The 13,060-nt window shown below is 50.5% G+C and overlaps 1 protein-coding gene across 1 annotated transcript in view; it reads left to right on the top strand.

Annotated features, from left to right (window-relative positions):
* The window catches only part of LVRN (laeverin), a 77,913-nt gene extending 70,789 nt beyond the window's left edge, over positions 1–7,124 (top strand). Inside the window, exon 20 of the mRNA XM_019555321.1 lies at positions 6,048–7,124. Within this exon, the coding sequence (XP_019410866.1) occupies positions 6,048–6,194 (147 nt within the window). The 3' untranslated portion in view covers positions 6,195–7,124. The remainder of the gene's footprint in view (positions 1–6,047) is intronic.
* Positions 7,125–13,060: the final 5,936 nt, after the last annotated feature.

The following is a 13,060-nucleotide window of genomic DNA, read 5'->3' as shown; positions in this document are numbered from 1 at the left end:
AGCAATTAGACATTAGAACTGCCCAAAGAAAAGATCACAGGAATTTAACACAGGGAAAATGTTGTATTTTCCTAGTCTTGTTCCTGAAAACAACTGAACCATTTTGGCTGAAACTTTCTTTAAAAAAAAAAAAAATCAGTGAGACACAGATATCTGAAAAATCTCAACCCAGACTTTTAAAACTTTGCTAAATTATGAGTGTGAGGAAGTGGGGCCTAGGAGCAGCCGTGAACTTCCTAGCACCCCCTACCGTCACTCAAGGCTGTATTCAGCACCCTCGGATTCTCGCCTGCCACGACTTGGATCTTAAATGAGTTTAAATGGAAGGCTGCCTTTATCTCCCTGGTGAACGGTACATAATGGTCCTGCCCCTACTCCATATGGGGTACCCGTGTGCACCCCTCCTTTAAGGGGTATGCATGGGAGGTTGTGCGGTCCCTTACCCTCTGGTGCTCTCTCTAGCACCCCGGGCTCATCACCCGCCCGGTGTCCCTGGGCCTGGCTCTCCGCCGCCGCCCCGTCACCGGCGCCCCATTGGGCCTGGCTCTCCGCCACCGCCCCGTCACCGGCGCCCCATTGGGCCTGGCTCTCCGCCCACTGCCCCGCTCTGGGGCCTAAATCGCCCACCTCTGGGCTTTTGTGCCCTTCTCAGGGCCTCTACCACGCCTCTGGTGCCTCTTGCCCCTCTCGGGTCTCTGCCGCCCTATCCGTGGCCATTGCCCCCCTTCTGGGCCCACGTCTGCGCTCCTCGCACGCGCTCTCCGCCCCCTCTGGAGCCTTGCCCTCTCTAGGGCCCTCGCCGCGTCGCGCTCTCCGTGGCCCTTGCCCTGCCTCTGGGCCTGCACCGCGCTCTCTGCACGTGCCCTCTGCCCCTCTGGAGCCTTGCCCACTCTAGGGCCCATGCTGCGCTCTCCGCGGCTGTTGCCCTACCTCTGGGCCTGCGTCATGCTCTCCGCCCGCGCTCTCTGTCCCCCTCTGGGGCCTTGCCCTTTCTAGGGCCCACGCCGCGCTCCCCGCGGTGGTTGCTCTCCTGCTGGGCCTATACTGCGCTCCTCGCACTTGGGGCTCAGGTGGCCACAGCCGTGGCTGGCCCCCCTGACCCCTCTCTGGGTCCTTTGCCCCACTGGGCAAACACCGCACCTCTCTCTGGCACAAACACCGTGCCTCTCCAGCGCAAACTGTAGTGCCCCACTGGCACCGTGCCCCTACTGGGCACTGGGAACCCCCAGGCTGCTGGGGAGCCCCCTGAGGCCTCCTCACTCCCCTACAGCCTCACCTGGTCCTCCGGTGTAACTGTAACTGAAATGCAAGCCACCTGGCTTCAACATAAACACAGAGCCTCCTGCTCATAACATAAACACTGAGCGCCCCCCCACCAGGGCCTCCAACCATACCTCTCATCACGGTGCTCTCCTCCCCGGCATCATCGCAGCCAGTCAGCACCACAAGGCTGCCACTACCAATTCAGGCTGCTCCTGTGGCTGCCAGAAGGGAACTGCTAGTCAGGCTCCGGCCTGGGCTATTTATAAAGGCCCGGCCCTACCCCCTTCTGGCCATCTGACCGGCTGGTTGCCCTAGCAACCCGCAGCTGCACTGCCCTGTTGATAGGCAGCTCTGACAATCAGCACCTGAGCTGCCCTGGTGACTGACAGCTCACCTTACCTCCTTCTCGGGCACGGAGCACCCCAGTGCCTCCGTGACAATGAGCAATAGAAAATCGGGTCTTTCTGTCTTAATATGCTAGCATTGTCTATAATGTACGTACTTACATGTATGTACAATTTGAGGTATTTAAAGCTATAGCAAGTTATTATTCAGCAAATGATTGAAATGATTGAATGATTGAAACAGCAAATGATTGAAACTTTCTTAGGTATGAAAACTAATATAGAAAGTATCCATCAAAAGTCTTAAAATGATACACAGCAGAGGAAAGTTTGTCATTCCCTACTGTGGTTTCTTTGTGGAGTATCGGAAGATACATAGATACTGTGACGGGGTTAGTGTCTAACCCAGTACACTCTCCTCTCCTTCCGTATGTCAGATTGTTCCGTGCGATAGTATAACAGTATTTACCGACTCTTGCCTGCCACATCTTGATTAATATGTGATGTTATAAGTTGGGAGGTGTTAATTATTATCTACCATCATAATAGTTCTCAATCTATATTGAGGAAGAGGATCCCCTTTGTGACGCACCTTAGCTTCCCCTTTTTCTCTACTTTATAGGGTGCCTAACTTGTTGACCATTAATTGGAAATTACAGCCTTACGTTATCCAGTTTGGGTTTACAATGTCCTTTATTTATCTTACATCCATTATCGTCTTGCACTGAGCAAGGCTATCCTTACTTATTTACATCAGTTAACTGTGAATTTCAACTTAAGCAGAATCCCACCTGGACCTCAGTTCAACTTAACAGAGTTACTTCTTACAGATTCATAGATGTTAGGGCCGGAAGAGACCTCTGTTGATCATCAAGTCCGACCCTCTGCTTTGCATTTCTCCTTGTTAAATCACATCTATTGTTTTCTACCTGTTTGTCCAACCTGTCCAGGTCTGCCTGTTGTTCCCTGCCCCTCCGGTGAGTCCGCTTATCTATTGCTCTTGCGTCAGTCCTATCTACGTTGCCCTGGGTTCTATTTCTTTTCTTTTTGCTTTGTTTCCTTTCAGGGTGTGGTCCCTCTTCCCAGGAACTTGTAAGGATTTCTCCCTCAATTGCCTTTTCCTTTCTCTTCTCTTGTTTATGTTCAGAGCTTGCTTGACCAGCAGAGTAACACTCTGAATGATAACAACAACCGTCCCAATATCCTCAAAAGGGGAAGAGGGTTCTCGTCTCTGTTTTCTTCCTCTCGCAAATTACGTCTCTATCTGCTTTTGTTGAAGCTTCTCCCTTTTGTTAGTCCTGGTTGTCCCCCTTTTCTCCTTTTGGGGTCTCCTCTTATTGGGTTTTTTTCTCTCCCCTGTCCAGTTTTGTTTTTTCTCTCTCCGGATCTGCGCCTCTCCCACTGCTGCTGCTTCTCTCCGGCCCCACCCCTCTCTCCCGTGGCTCGCCCCAGCGTCACAGAGCAGCTGCTCCAGAATCTCTGCTCTTCGCCTGGTTCTGTTCCTTCTTTTTGTTCTTCTGATGCTTCTTCTGCTGGGTTTCTTTTATTTTTTCCCACTGTCTCTCCACAGATACATACATAGATAGTAGGGTCGGAAGGGACCTTAACAGATCATTGAGTCTGACCCCCTGCTCTGGGCAGGAAAGAGTGCTGGGGTCAGATGACCCATCCAGATGCCTATCCAGCCTTCTCTTTAAGATCCCCAGGGTAGGGGAAAGCACCACCTCCCTTGGAAGCGCATTCCAGATTCTGGCCACCCTTACTGTGAAGAAGTTCTTCCTGATGTCCAGCCTAAATCTGCTCCCTGTCAGTTTGTGACCATTGTTCCTTGTTACCCCAGAAGGCACCCTGGTGAACAGAGCATCTCCAATTCCTTGTTGCCCTCCCTTAATGAATTTGTAGGCAGCCACAAGATGACCTCTCAGCCTTCTCTTTCGGAGACTGAAGAGGTCCAGGTCCCTTAGTCTCTCCTCATATGGCCTGGCCTGCAAACCCTTAACTATACAAATGGCCCTTCTCTGGACCCTTTCTAGGTTATCCACATCTTTCTTAAAATACAACACCTAAAACTGGAGTCAGTACTCCAGCTGCAGTCTGACCAAGGCCGCATAGAAGGGAAGTATCATTTCCTTGAATTTATTGTCATGCATCTGCTAATGCATGTGTGAGGGAGCGGGCGCTAAGGGCGGCTGTGAAACTCCCTAGCGCCACTCACCGTCACGTTAGGGTGAATGTAGCACCCTCAGAATCTCGCCCGCCACGACCTTGATGTCTAATATATATAGAATGGAGGCTGCCTGTTTCCCTGGTGGACGGTACGGATGTTCCTATTCCTGCTCCTCCAATGGGGTGTCTACCTGCGCCCCGCCTTAAGGGCTACGCGTGCCTCCAAACCTCCCCTTCAGCACGCCCCAAGCCTCGCAGCTGTTCCGGGGGACGTTTGTCTTGTCCCTCGCCCTTCGGGTGCCTCTCGGCCACCTGGCACCCTACAGAGCCTATAGCGCCACCGCCGCCCACCTCTCGGCGCCATTGGGCCGGCATTACCACCGCCCTTGTCTCGGCGCCATTGGGCCGGCGCTATCACTGCGGGTGCCTCTTGGCCACCTGGCGACCCACGGGGCCTATAGCACCACCGCCACCCAACTCTCGGTGCCATTGGGCCGGCCTTACCACCGCCCTAGTCTCGGCGACATTGGGCCGGCGCTATCGCCTCCGGGGCCGCGCCCCCCTCCGGGGCCCAGTACCGCGCACCTTGCGCCTCGCCCCCTCCGGGGCCGCGCCCCCCTCCGGGGCCCAATACCGCGCACCTTGCGCCTCGCCCCCTCCGGGGCCTCGCCCCCTCTGGGGCCTGTGCCTCCCTGGCATGATCTTCCGGGACCCCCCAAGCTGTTGGGGGGGGCCCTGCTGAGGCCTCCTCGCTCCCCAGTAGCCTCACCCGGTCCTCCGAATTTACCTGCCCTTAAAGGCAATCTTGTTCCCTGCATCATCGCAGCCGGTTAGTTTGGTAAGGCTGCCCCACTTGCCTCGGGCTGCTCAGCTCAGCCGCAGAGCTCCTGCTCCTGCGGCAGCCAGAAGGGAACTGTGAGGCAGGCTCCGGCCCAAGCTGTTTATAAAGGCCAGGCCCTGCCCCCTTCTGGCCACGTGACTCAGCTGGTCACCCTGGCAACCAGCACCTGAGCTGCCTGGGTGATTGGCAGCTCTGCCAATCACCCTCACAGTCACGGGGCACCTGCGTGACTCCGTGACAGCATGATAAAGTGCAGTTAGCTTTGCTGATGATTTTGTCACACTGACAACCCATGTTCACCTTGGAGTCCACTATGATGCTGAGATCCCTTTCTGCTTCTGTACTGCTGAGAGGTTCACTTCCTAGTCAGTAGGTGTGCTGGATATTTTTACACCCTAGGTGCAGCACTCTGTATTTGTCCTTGTTGAACTGTATTCTATTGTGTTCAGCCCACTCTTCCAACCTGTCCAGGTCTACCTGCAATCGTTTCCTACCCTCTGATGTGTTCACCCCACAATTTAGTATCATCTGCAAACTTGGACAGAGTACACCTCATGCCTACATCCAAGTCACTGATGAAGACATTGAAAAGAACAGGTCAAAGGAGTGAGCCCTGCAGGACCCCGCTGCCCACAGCATTCCAGGTTGATACCGACCCATCTACCACCACTCACTGGGTGCAACCCCCCCAGCCAGTTTGCCACCCACTGGATTGTGTAAACATCTAAGTCACAGCCTCTTAATTTATGTATGAGAATGGGGTGAGATACTGTATCAAAGGTCTTCCTAAGATCCAAGTAAATGACATCCACCTTTACTCCTGTGTCTAAGTTTTTTGTGACCTGGTGATAAAAAGAGACAAGATGATTGGGTACAAAAGGGTGGTCTGGTATCAGGGAACCCTAAAAGTCCTTGTCTTCAAAGGAGGTTTTCTCTTGGACAAGTACTGTAGAGACTTGTCCTTTCTATGCCCTTGCACCCAGAAGTTTAACACCTGCAATTCTTGTTATGAGCAATTTTGCAAGAAAAAAGACCAACTCATCTCAGTGCTCTGAAGAGGCAGATCTCTGCTTCCCCTTTGAAGGGCCTGATTTTCAAAAGACCTGACTTTTCACTGTCTGCAAATCCCCCCCAAGAGGTATCTTAGGTTGGTCCGTCAAGATCACTTGTCACTTTTTAAAAGTTAGGTTCACAAATACATAAGTTTTGAAAAGCCAGAATCTTCCCCAAAGTAAAAATTGCACAGTGAATTCCTGGCCCCTGAAGTCAATAACACCCTTCCCTGGCATTCACTATTATTTCTCATTAAATTCTAAGACCATAATGACTGTCTTTTCTAACCAGTTCTGTTTGAGATGCCTGTCAAAAATATAGTAATCTATTTCACTCAGAGTAAGACTACATAATCTAACTTTATGTGCCTATTTCTTCAGTTGCAGCTCTTTTATAATGCTACACTGGAAGAGAATGAAAGTATTTCTACTACTACAAGATTACAGTCTGCAAAATTAGAAAATAAAGAGAGAGCAAAACTCATTGCCCGAGTGACTGACTGGTTACAGAAAAATATAGATGATTGACTTCTGAAAAACTGTTTCAAATATATATTTTTAGTGTGACTTACTCACATTTTAATATTCACTTTATGGTTTAATTAGAGGATGCACACATTTTGTTGTGTGAAGGAATGTCACCTTGTATTCCAAACCAAAGAATTCTGGGGTTTGCCATCCCAGCTGCAAAGCAGTGCTAACCTGATTCATCAAGGAGGAACGACATTCTACACGATGATGACAAGAAACATAGCTGCATATAGATTTATCTTGTTTACCAGCTGGATGATGCTTGAGAGACTTGGTTATAAACAAAGTCAGGAATATTCTGCAACAATGTGACAACACTTGGGAGGCAGTGCTTTCAACACAGAGCTGCAAGTTGGGGCTTCATCTCTTCTCTGTCACCAATTTGTTTTGTGTTCTTAGGCAAATCACTTAATTTCTCTGAGTCTCAGTTTCGGTACGTCTGAAATGGAGATTGTTTAGGGAAGTGTTATTGAACTTTAACTCATGAATGTGTTCTGATTCCCAGAGGTAAGGACAAAAGAAACAAAACTTTTATTATAATAAAAAAATTATTATAATAAATGTTTTGCATCTATGTCATTTGCCTTTCTTTTGAGGGTAATAACTAACAGCCAGATAGAACTCAGGCTGTTACTACTAAAATCAGTGTATTAAATTTACAGTTGGTGGAAATATGGACTCCTCAGACAGTTTAGTCATTTGTATGCTAAACAAATTATGAAAAAATGAAATTGCATTGTCCAGGGAGCAGAGCTTTATTATGTGAGAACTCAAGGAAACCCAAGAAGAACTAGAAGGCAATGCTGTAAGTGGACAAAGAAGAAAACAAAACAAACCCAAAGCAGCACACAGGATTTCAAACTTACACTTGCCAATGTGGAAATTTCTTTGTCATGCTCCTAATAAAATTTATAGCCATTTTCTAAACTGACAGCCACATTCTTAGTCCCTACTAAATCTCCTTTGCATCTCTCTGGTGATATGAGTGGGAATTAAAACTGGTTTAAGAATGTACTGAAGGATTCCCAAGGGCAGGAGCATCATTTGCTGATACAGCAAGCCATATGTTAGATGCTCCTGGTCTCCCCAGGCATATTTTAAAGCTGTTTTAGTGGAGGTAGGGGTTGTTTTGACCCCCAAAAGACTCCAGGATTGGGAGTGAGGGTGCTAAATGACAACTCTGCTGCCCCCACACAAGCTGAAAACTCTACAAGCAGCTTATAGCAGGATTAAGTATCAAACTTTGGGTAACCAGATTTCAAAGTTTTGCCACTAAATTCAGAATACCCAAACTACTCCCTCACAGCTATTTGCAGCCTCTCTCCCTTTCTTGTTTACAACATGATTACATTTTTCAATTAATGAAAATACTTGCCAATATAATTTACAAAATAATTTTAAATAAATAATTTTTTAAATTACTGCTACTGATTAAGAATGTGTCTGTCTAACATGTATATCCTCAAAGAAATAATATGATTGATTTTCCTACAAACTTATACAATGCTGTAAGTTTGTAACCTTATAAAGCCTGGGACTAAATACCAGGAAGAAAACACAGAATTACCAGATGCCTCATCATGGGTGCCACCCAAAGAAAGGTAATATGCTGGAGACTCATTGATATCGCTTCTTGCTGTGCTGAGAAAAGATAGCCTAAGTATTTGGCCCTTTTCTAGCCAGTTGTCTGAAATAATTATAGAAACAGAAGAGTCAGGGGAGAATGATTTAGATTTGTCAGAAGATGAGAATAGTGGCACTCTATATCTGCTCCTAGTACAGACATTTTGTTTGGCTATATGGCTATATGTCATAAGTAAGTCTTTTACGAGAGAGAGTGAGCAAGCTGGTTCCATTATTAAGCTAAGGTATTTAAACTGGACCTAAAATAAGACAGTAGATGTAATTTTTACTTTTAAAAATAATCATTAGACGTAGGGGTGCACAGATAGAGATTTTTGGGCTGATACTGACAGCTGATTTTTAGGGAGGCATATTAGCCAATACTGAGCCGATTTCTGATACACAGCCTGGCCGCTTGAAGAGCGGTATCTGGCTGTTAAGTCTGGTGTGGGGGGCAGATTGAGGCCCCTGTAGTGAGAGAGGGAGAGGGAGTGGGACTGCGGCAGCTGCTGCCCAGCCAGGGCAGGATGGAGCTGTGGCTCTCCCAGGGGACATGGGCAAGTACAGCAGCTCCCACATCTGTACACACCTCGGAAGGGCATGGGGGACATGTTCCCGCATCTGCTTGGGGGAGGGTGAGCTGCCGCTGTGGGTTGGGGCTGCGCCAGGCTCTTCCTGGCGTGGGACTGGATTGGACTGCTGTCAGGGTGGATGGCAGTGGTGCTGAGAGGAGGGGCTACAGGGGGGCTGCAGCCACTCCAAAATTTGCCTTAGTCCCCCAACCCTCCTCCAAGTGCTGCCACCACCCACCCTGAGCACAGCCTGACCCAGCCCCTGCCAGGAAGAGCCCAGTGCAGCCCTGGCCCCAGCCCACAGTAGGAGTCTTCTCCACCCCATGCATACCTGGGGCCACATGCCCCCCCATGCCTTCCTGGGGTGCATGCAGTAGTGGGAGCTGCAGCCGCCCACCCCTGCACCCCCTGGATGAGCCATGGCTCTGTCCTGTGCCCTGTACCACCCTGGCTGGGCAGTGCCCGCCCCAACCCCACTCCCTCCCTCACTGGGGGGGGCTCAATCTGCCCCACCCACACTCCTTCTCTTCCACTACAACAGACTTACCAGCTGGACGCAGCTCTCCAAACTGCCAGGCTGTGTTCCTTGCCGCCTATGTGCTGCGTTTCAGCTACATGCATTCACAGGGCATTTATCGGCCACATCAGGCAAAAAAAGCTGATTTCCGATGCAGTCAATTTTCTTTATGTTGGTGCCAACCAATGTATTAGAAGTAGAACCACAATTAATGTCAGAGCTCTGGCATGCTATAACTAGCAGGAATAAACTGCTTTGACCTTAGGATGGTGATCAGCCTTGGTAAGGTGATCAGTCACGGTTAGAATTGTAGAAAAAACACTGGAGATAACTCCACAATAAATTCTAGGATGATAGCTAGGGCTGTCCCTAGGCGGGGTGAATTGGGGCAACTGCCCCAGGCCCCACACTTTGGGGGGCCCTGCAGAGCTGGGCAGAGTGGCTGCAGCGTCTCTGAGCTGCCACTGCCGCCACCAGCTTCACATCCAGCTGCTCAGTAGGGCTGTGCAAACTTCAGTCCCTTTTTGGTGGCTGAATCTCCAATACTGAATTGAATCAGGATGCCCTCTAATCTCTCCAAATGAAATTGGAACCCTCTAGATCAATTCAGAAAGATTTGGAAAGATTCAGAGATTTTGATATAGACACAGCTTTAAAAGTTTTTCTACATACCTCAAGGTAGCAGGCAGCTTGTCAATGCTGCAGTGCTGGGGTGGATGGAGCATCCCACAAGAGCATGGGGGGGTGGTCCCCAGCGTGCACAGCAGCAGACCCAGAAGTGCACAGCAGCAGACCCACTTTCAGGTCTGCTGGAGAGTGTGCTGGGGAGCCCCCCCGCACTTCCCTGACTTGGCGATTAGTACCTTCTGGGTCTGCAGGGGGCACCTGGAGTCCCCCCACAGCCAATTGCTGAGCTGGGGGCGGGGCAGCGTGCTCTTCAGTGGACCCAGAAGTGTACCGGATGTATTTCTGGTCCATTTCCGGGTTCACTGCCAAGCACATGGGGGGCCACTGTGCTCCTGTGGGATGCTCCATCTGCCCCAGCATTGCAGCATTCACAAGTCGTGCCTGGTACCTCGAAGTGTGTAGAAAAAACTGCGTCTATGTCTGAATTGCTGATTCTCTGAATCAGCATTGAATCTTCAGATTCCAATTCAGCTGAATCAAATCAGGGTCAATGATCCAAATCAACAAATCAAATCACTGTCCCTGATTCAAGCCGAATCGAATAGGGCCCATTTCATGCACCCATACTGCTCAGCACCCACCCCCGCTTCCCCACTGCTGAATCTGCTGCCAGCTTCTTCATATCCGGTGCACATGGGGGCTGGGCCCCACACTCTGCACGAGTTGTCTCTGGTGATAGCAACTCATAGCTGAGGAGGGGTTGGCAGGGGTTGGCAGAGCCCTCAAGGCTTCTGTGAAGGCTTCTTGATATGGTCACATACTTCGCAAGTGCAGACAAAGGTGTATATTGTTTTATGTAACTGCAGTCACCAGAACTAGTGTGGGATGAGCCAGCCTATCCTTAAATTTTACCACGACAGAACATGGAACTGTTCCCCTCTGACTTCTGATCAAAAGAAAAGCCTTAACTTAGCATTCAGTATGTGAATAATGTTTGGTATGGATTTACTCTGTTATCTTTTGAAGATCAGCTGAAGACAAACATGGTGATCTTTATTAGTAGTCATGGATGTTTCAGTCACCAGTTGGCTCTGAGGCCAAGTTGCAGGCATGATTACTGCATAGATTTCATAGACATTAAGGCTGGAAGGGACCTCGGAAGATCATTGAGTCCAGCCTCCCACCCAAAGGGCAGGAAGTCAGCTGGGGTCATAGGATCCCAGCAAGATAAGCACCCAATTTATTCTTGAAGGTGTTCAATGTAGGTGCTTGAACCACCTCTGATGGCAGGCTGTTCCAGAACTTGCAGGCTGTTCCAGACCTTATTATGTAAGAGAAGGCCAGTTATTGCCTCCCTGCTGCTTCCTTATCACCAGGGATCTGGGTTTTCCATTTCCCATGGAAAACAAAAAAATGAGGATTTCCACTTCTACCTGAGGAAAATGCAGATTTTTCATTTTAATGGAGAAACAAGCAGATTTTGACCTTTTACAAAGAGCTTTCTCAGGCTGGCAGTTCCAGCCTGCAAGGGGCTGGGGGGAGTGGGAGGAGGGCAATCAGGCAGGGGGTGCATGTGCATATATGTGCACATGGCCACCAGGCAGCCTGGAGAGCAGCTCCCACAGGTAAGTGTGGCAGTGGGGTGGTGGAGATTGAGGTCCCCATAGGGAGGCAGGGAGTGGGGCAGGGCTGGGGGCTTGGGGCGTAGGTCTGGAATGCACAGCCGCTAGCCCCAAGGGAGTAGGATGGAGCTGTGGGCAGCTCATCCGGGTAGTAGAGCAGATGGGGCCGGCTCTGCCACTGCACATACTCCAGGGGGAAAAAAGGGGGGGGTCTGTGCCCCCCCAGATCTGTGTGCGGGGCAGGGGCAGGCTGCCTGCTGTGGGCCCCTGCCCTGCTGCCCTCCCTTCAGGGCCTCCACAGCCCAGCTGGTGGAACCCCGTAGGTCAGGGCAGAGTGGGGCTGGGCGGGGAAGCTCAGGGCCACTACTGGGAGCTCCATGGTGCCCCGGTGGCCTGCGTCTTGGCTGCCCTGGAGCAGCAAGGGGCACAACTCTCCATCACTGCCCCCGCTGGTACCAGGTGGGTAGGAGGCATGTCACCAAGGCAGTGTGAAGCTCTCAGTGGCAAGGAGCTTCCCTGCCTGGCCCTGCCCTGCTCTGCCTTGCTGTGCTGGGTCCTGCCTACTGGGCCACAGAGACCCCAAGGGAGGGCAGCAGGATGAGAAGCCCAAGCCCACAGTGGGCAGCCTACCTCTGCCCTGCACACAGATCTGTAGGACACAGGTCCCGCCACCCCCTGTGGGAGTGCGTGCAGCAGCATGGGGCCTTCCTCCCACATCCAAGCCCACAGCAGGCAGCCTGCACCCACCTCTGCCAGGCTCTATGCCGGCCTTGTGGCCCATGGGAGTGGAGGAGCCAGGTTCCATGCTCCGCTTCATTGCAGTAAGTGGCAGTCAGGGTAGGGGGCTGCAGACCTGGTCCCTGGCCCCAGAGCCCGGGAAGCTGAGGGTCCCTGTGTGGTGCGAGGGGCACTAGCAGGGTCAGGGGGCTGTGAGGGGGGAAGCAAGGGGCACCAGCAGGAATGGGGGGGAGTGAGGGGCACTGGCAGGGCTGGGGGGCTATGGCCTGGGAGTGAGGGGTCTGGACCTGTATTTTGTGAGTGAAGGGGGCAGGGGGAGCTCTGATTTTTCCTTGATAGAAAAATAGATAGAAACCTTCCTTGATAGAAAACTTCAAATCAAATACATAGGTATTTAGAATGTATTTTATTGTAGTGATCGAGGCACTGCTAGACTTCCAAATTGTTTTAAACTTGGAAATATATCAATAAAACATTGTGTTCAACTGATCCCTATGTACATAGTGGCCTTTCATTTTAATCACAGATTTTGTGGTTTGAATTAGAGAATTTGCAGTTTTTTTATCAGGGAAAACCAGGATCCCTGCTCATGACAGATATCCCACATTCAAGTCCCTGCACTGAACAGTTTTCCTCAAATGATTGCTTTTCTGTCCTCCCACCAGTGGGAGCTGCTGCTGCCACCCCCTCTCCAGCAGAGGCTGCTTCTGCAGGGGACAGGGAAGGGCCTGGTGCAGCTGAAGTCAGAGCTGAAAGGTTTGTGTTGGGGGGAGACTCATAAGAAGGACTGTTTGGGGATAAATGGCACAGAAGTGAATATGATGAGGGGGGACCCAGGGTGAACACCGGGAAGACAACAGGGCAAAGAGCAAGGTAGGCAGGCAACTGGTGAGATTTTTGTCCCTTTTTATGATTTCTGCTGCTGGATGACTGTGTTACAGTGTGGCAACACCTCGTTACTCTCTTGCCACTCCAGAGCTTGGAGCTGCTCTCCCTGCTCCAAAGACCAGTTCAGACTGTGAATGTAGACCACCCTGTTGGAGAGCCTGGAAAACCATTAACACAAAAGCTCCTTGATGCTTTTTTGTGACTTAAGGGTCAGAGGACGACCATCTGTTACAAAAGTAGAGACACCTTAAAGGCTTTTCAGGGACCCAAGGAGGA

The sequence above is a fragment of the Crocodylus porosus genome, unplaced genomic scaffold (assembly GCF_001723895.1).
Source record: "Crocodylus porosus isolate Cpor-Errol unplaced genomic scaffold, CroPor_comp1, whole genome shotgun sequence".
NCBI classification, from domain to species: Eukaryota; Metazoa; Chordata; order Crocodylia; family Crocodylidae; genus Crocodylus; species Crocodylus porosus.
This window is presented reverse-complemented; position numbering and strand designations above follow the sequence as displayed.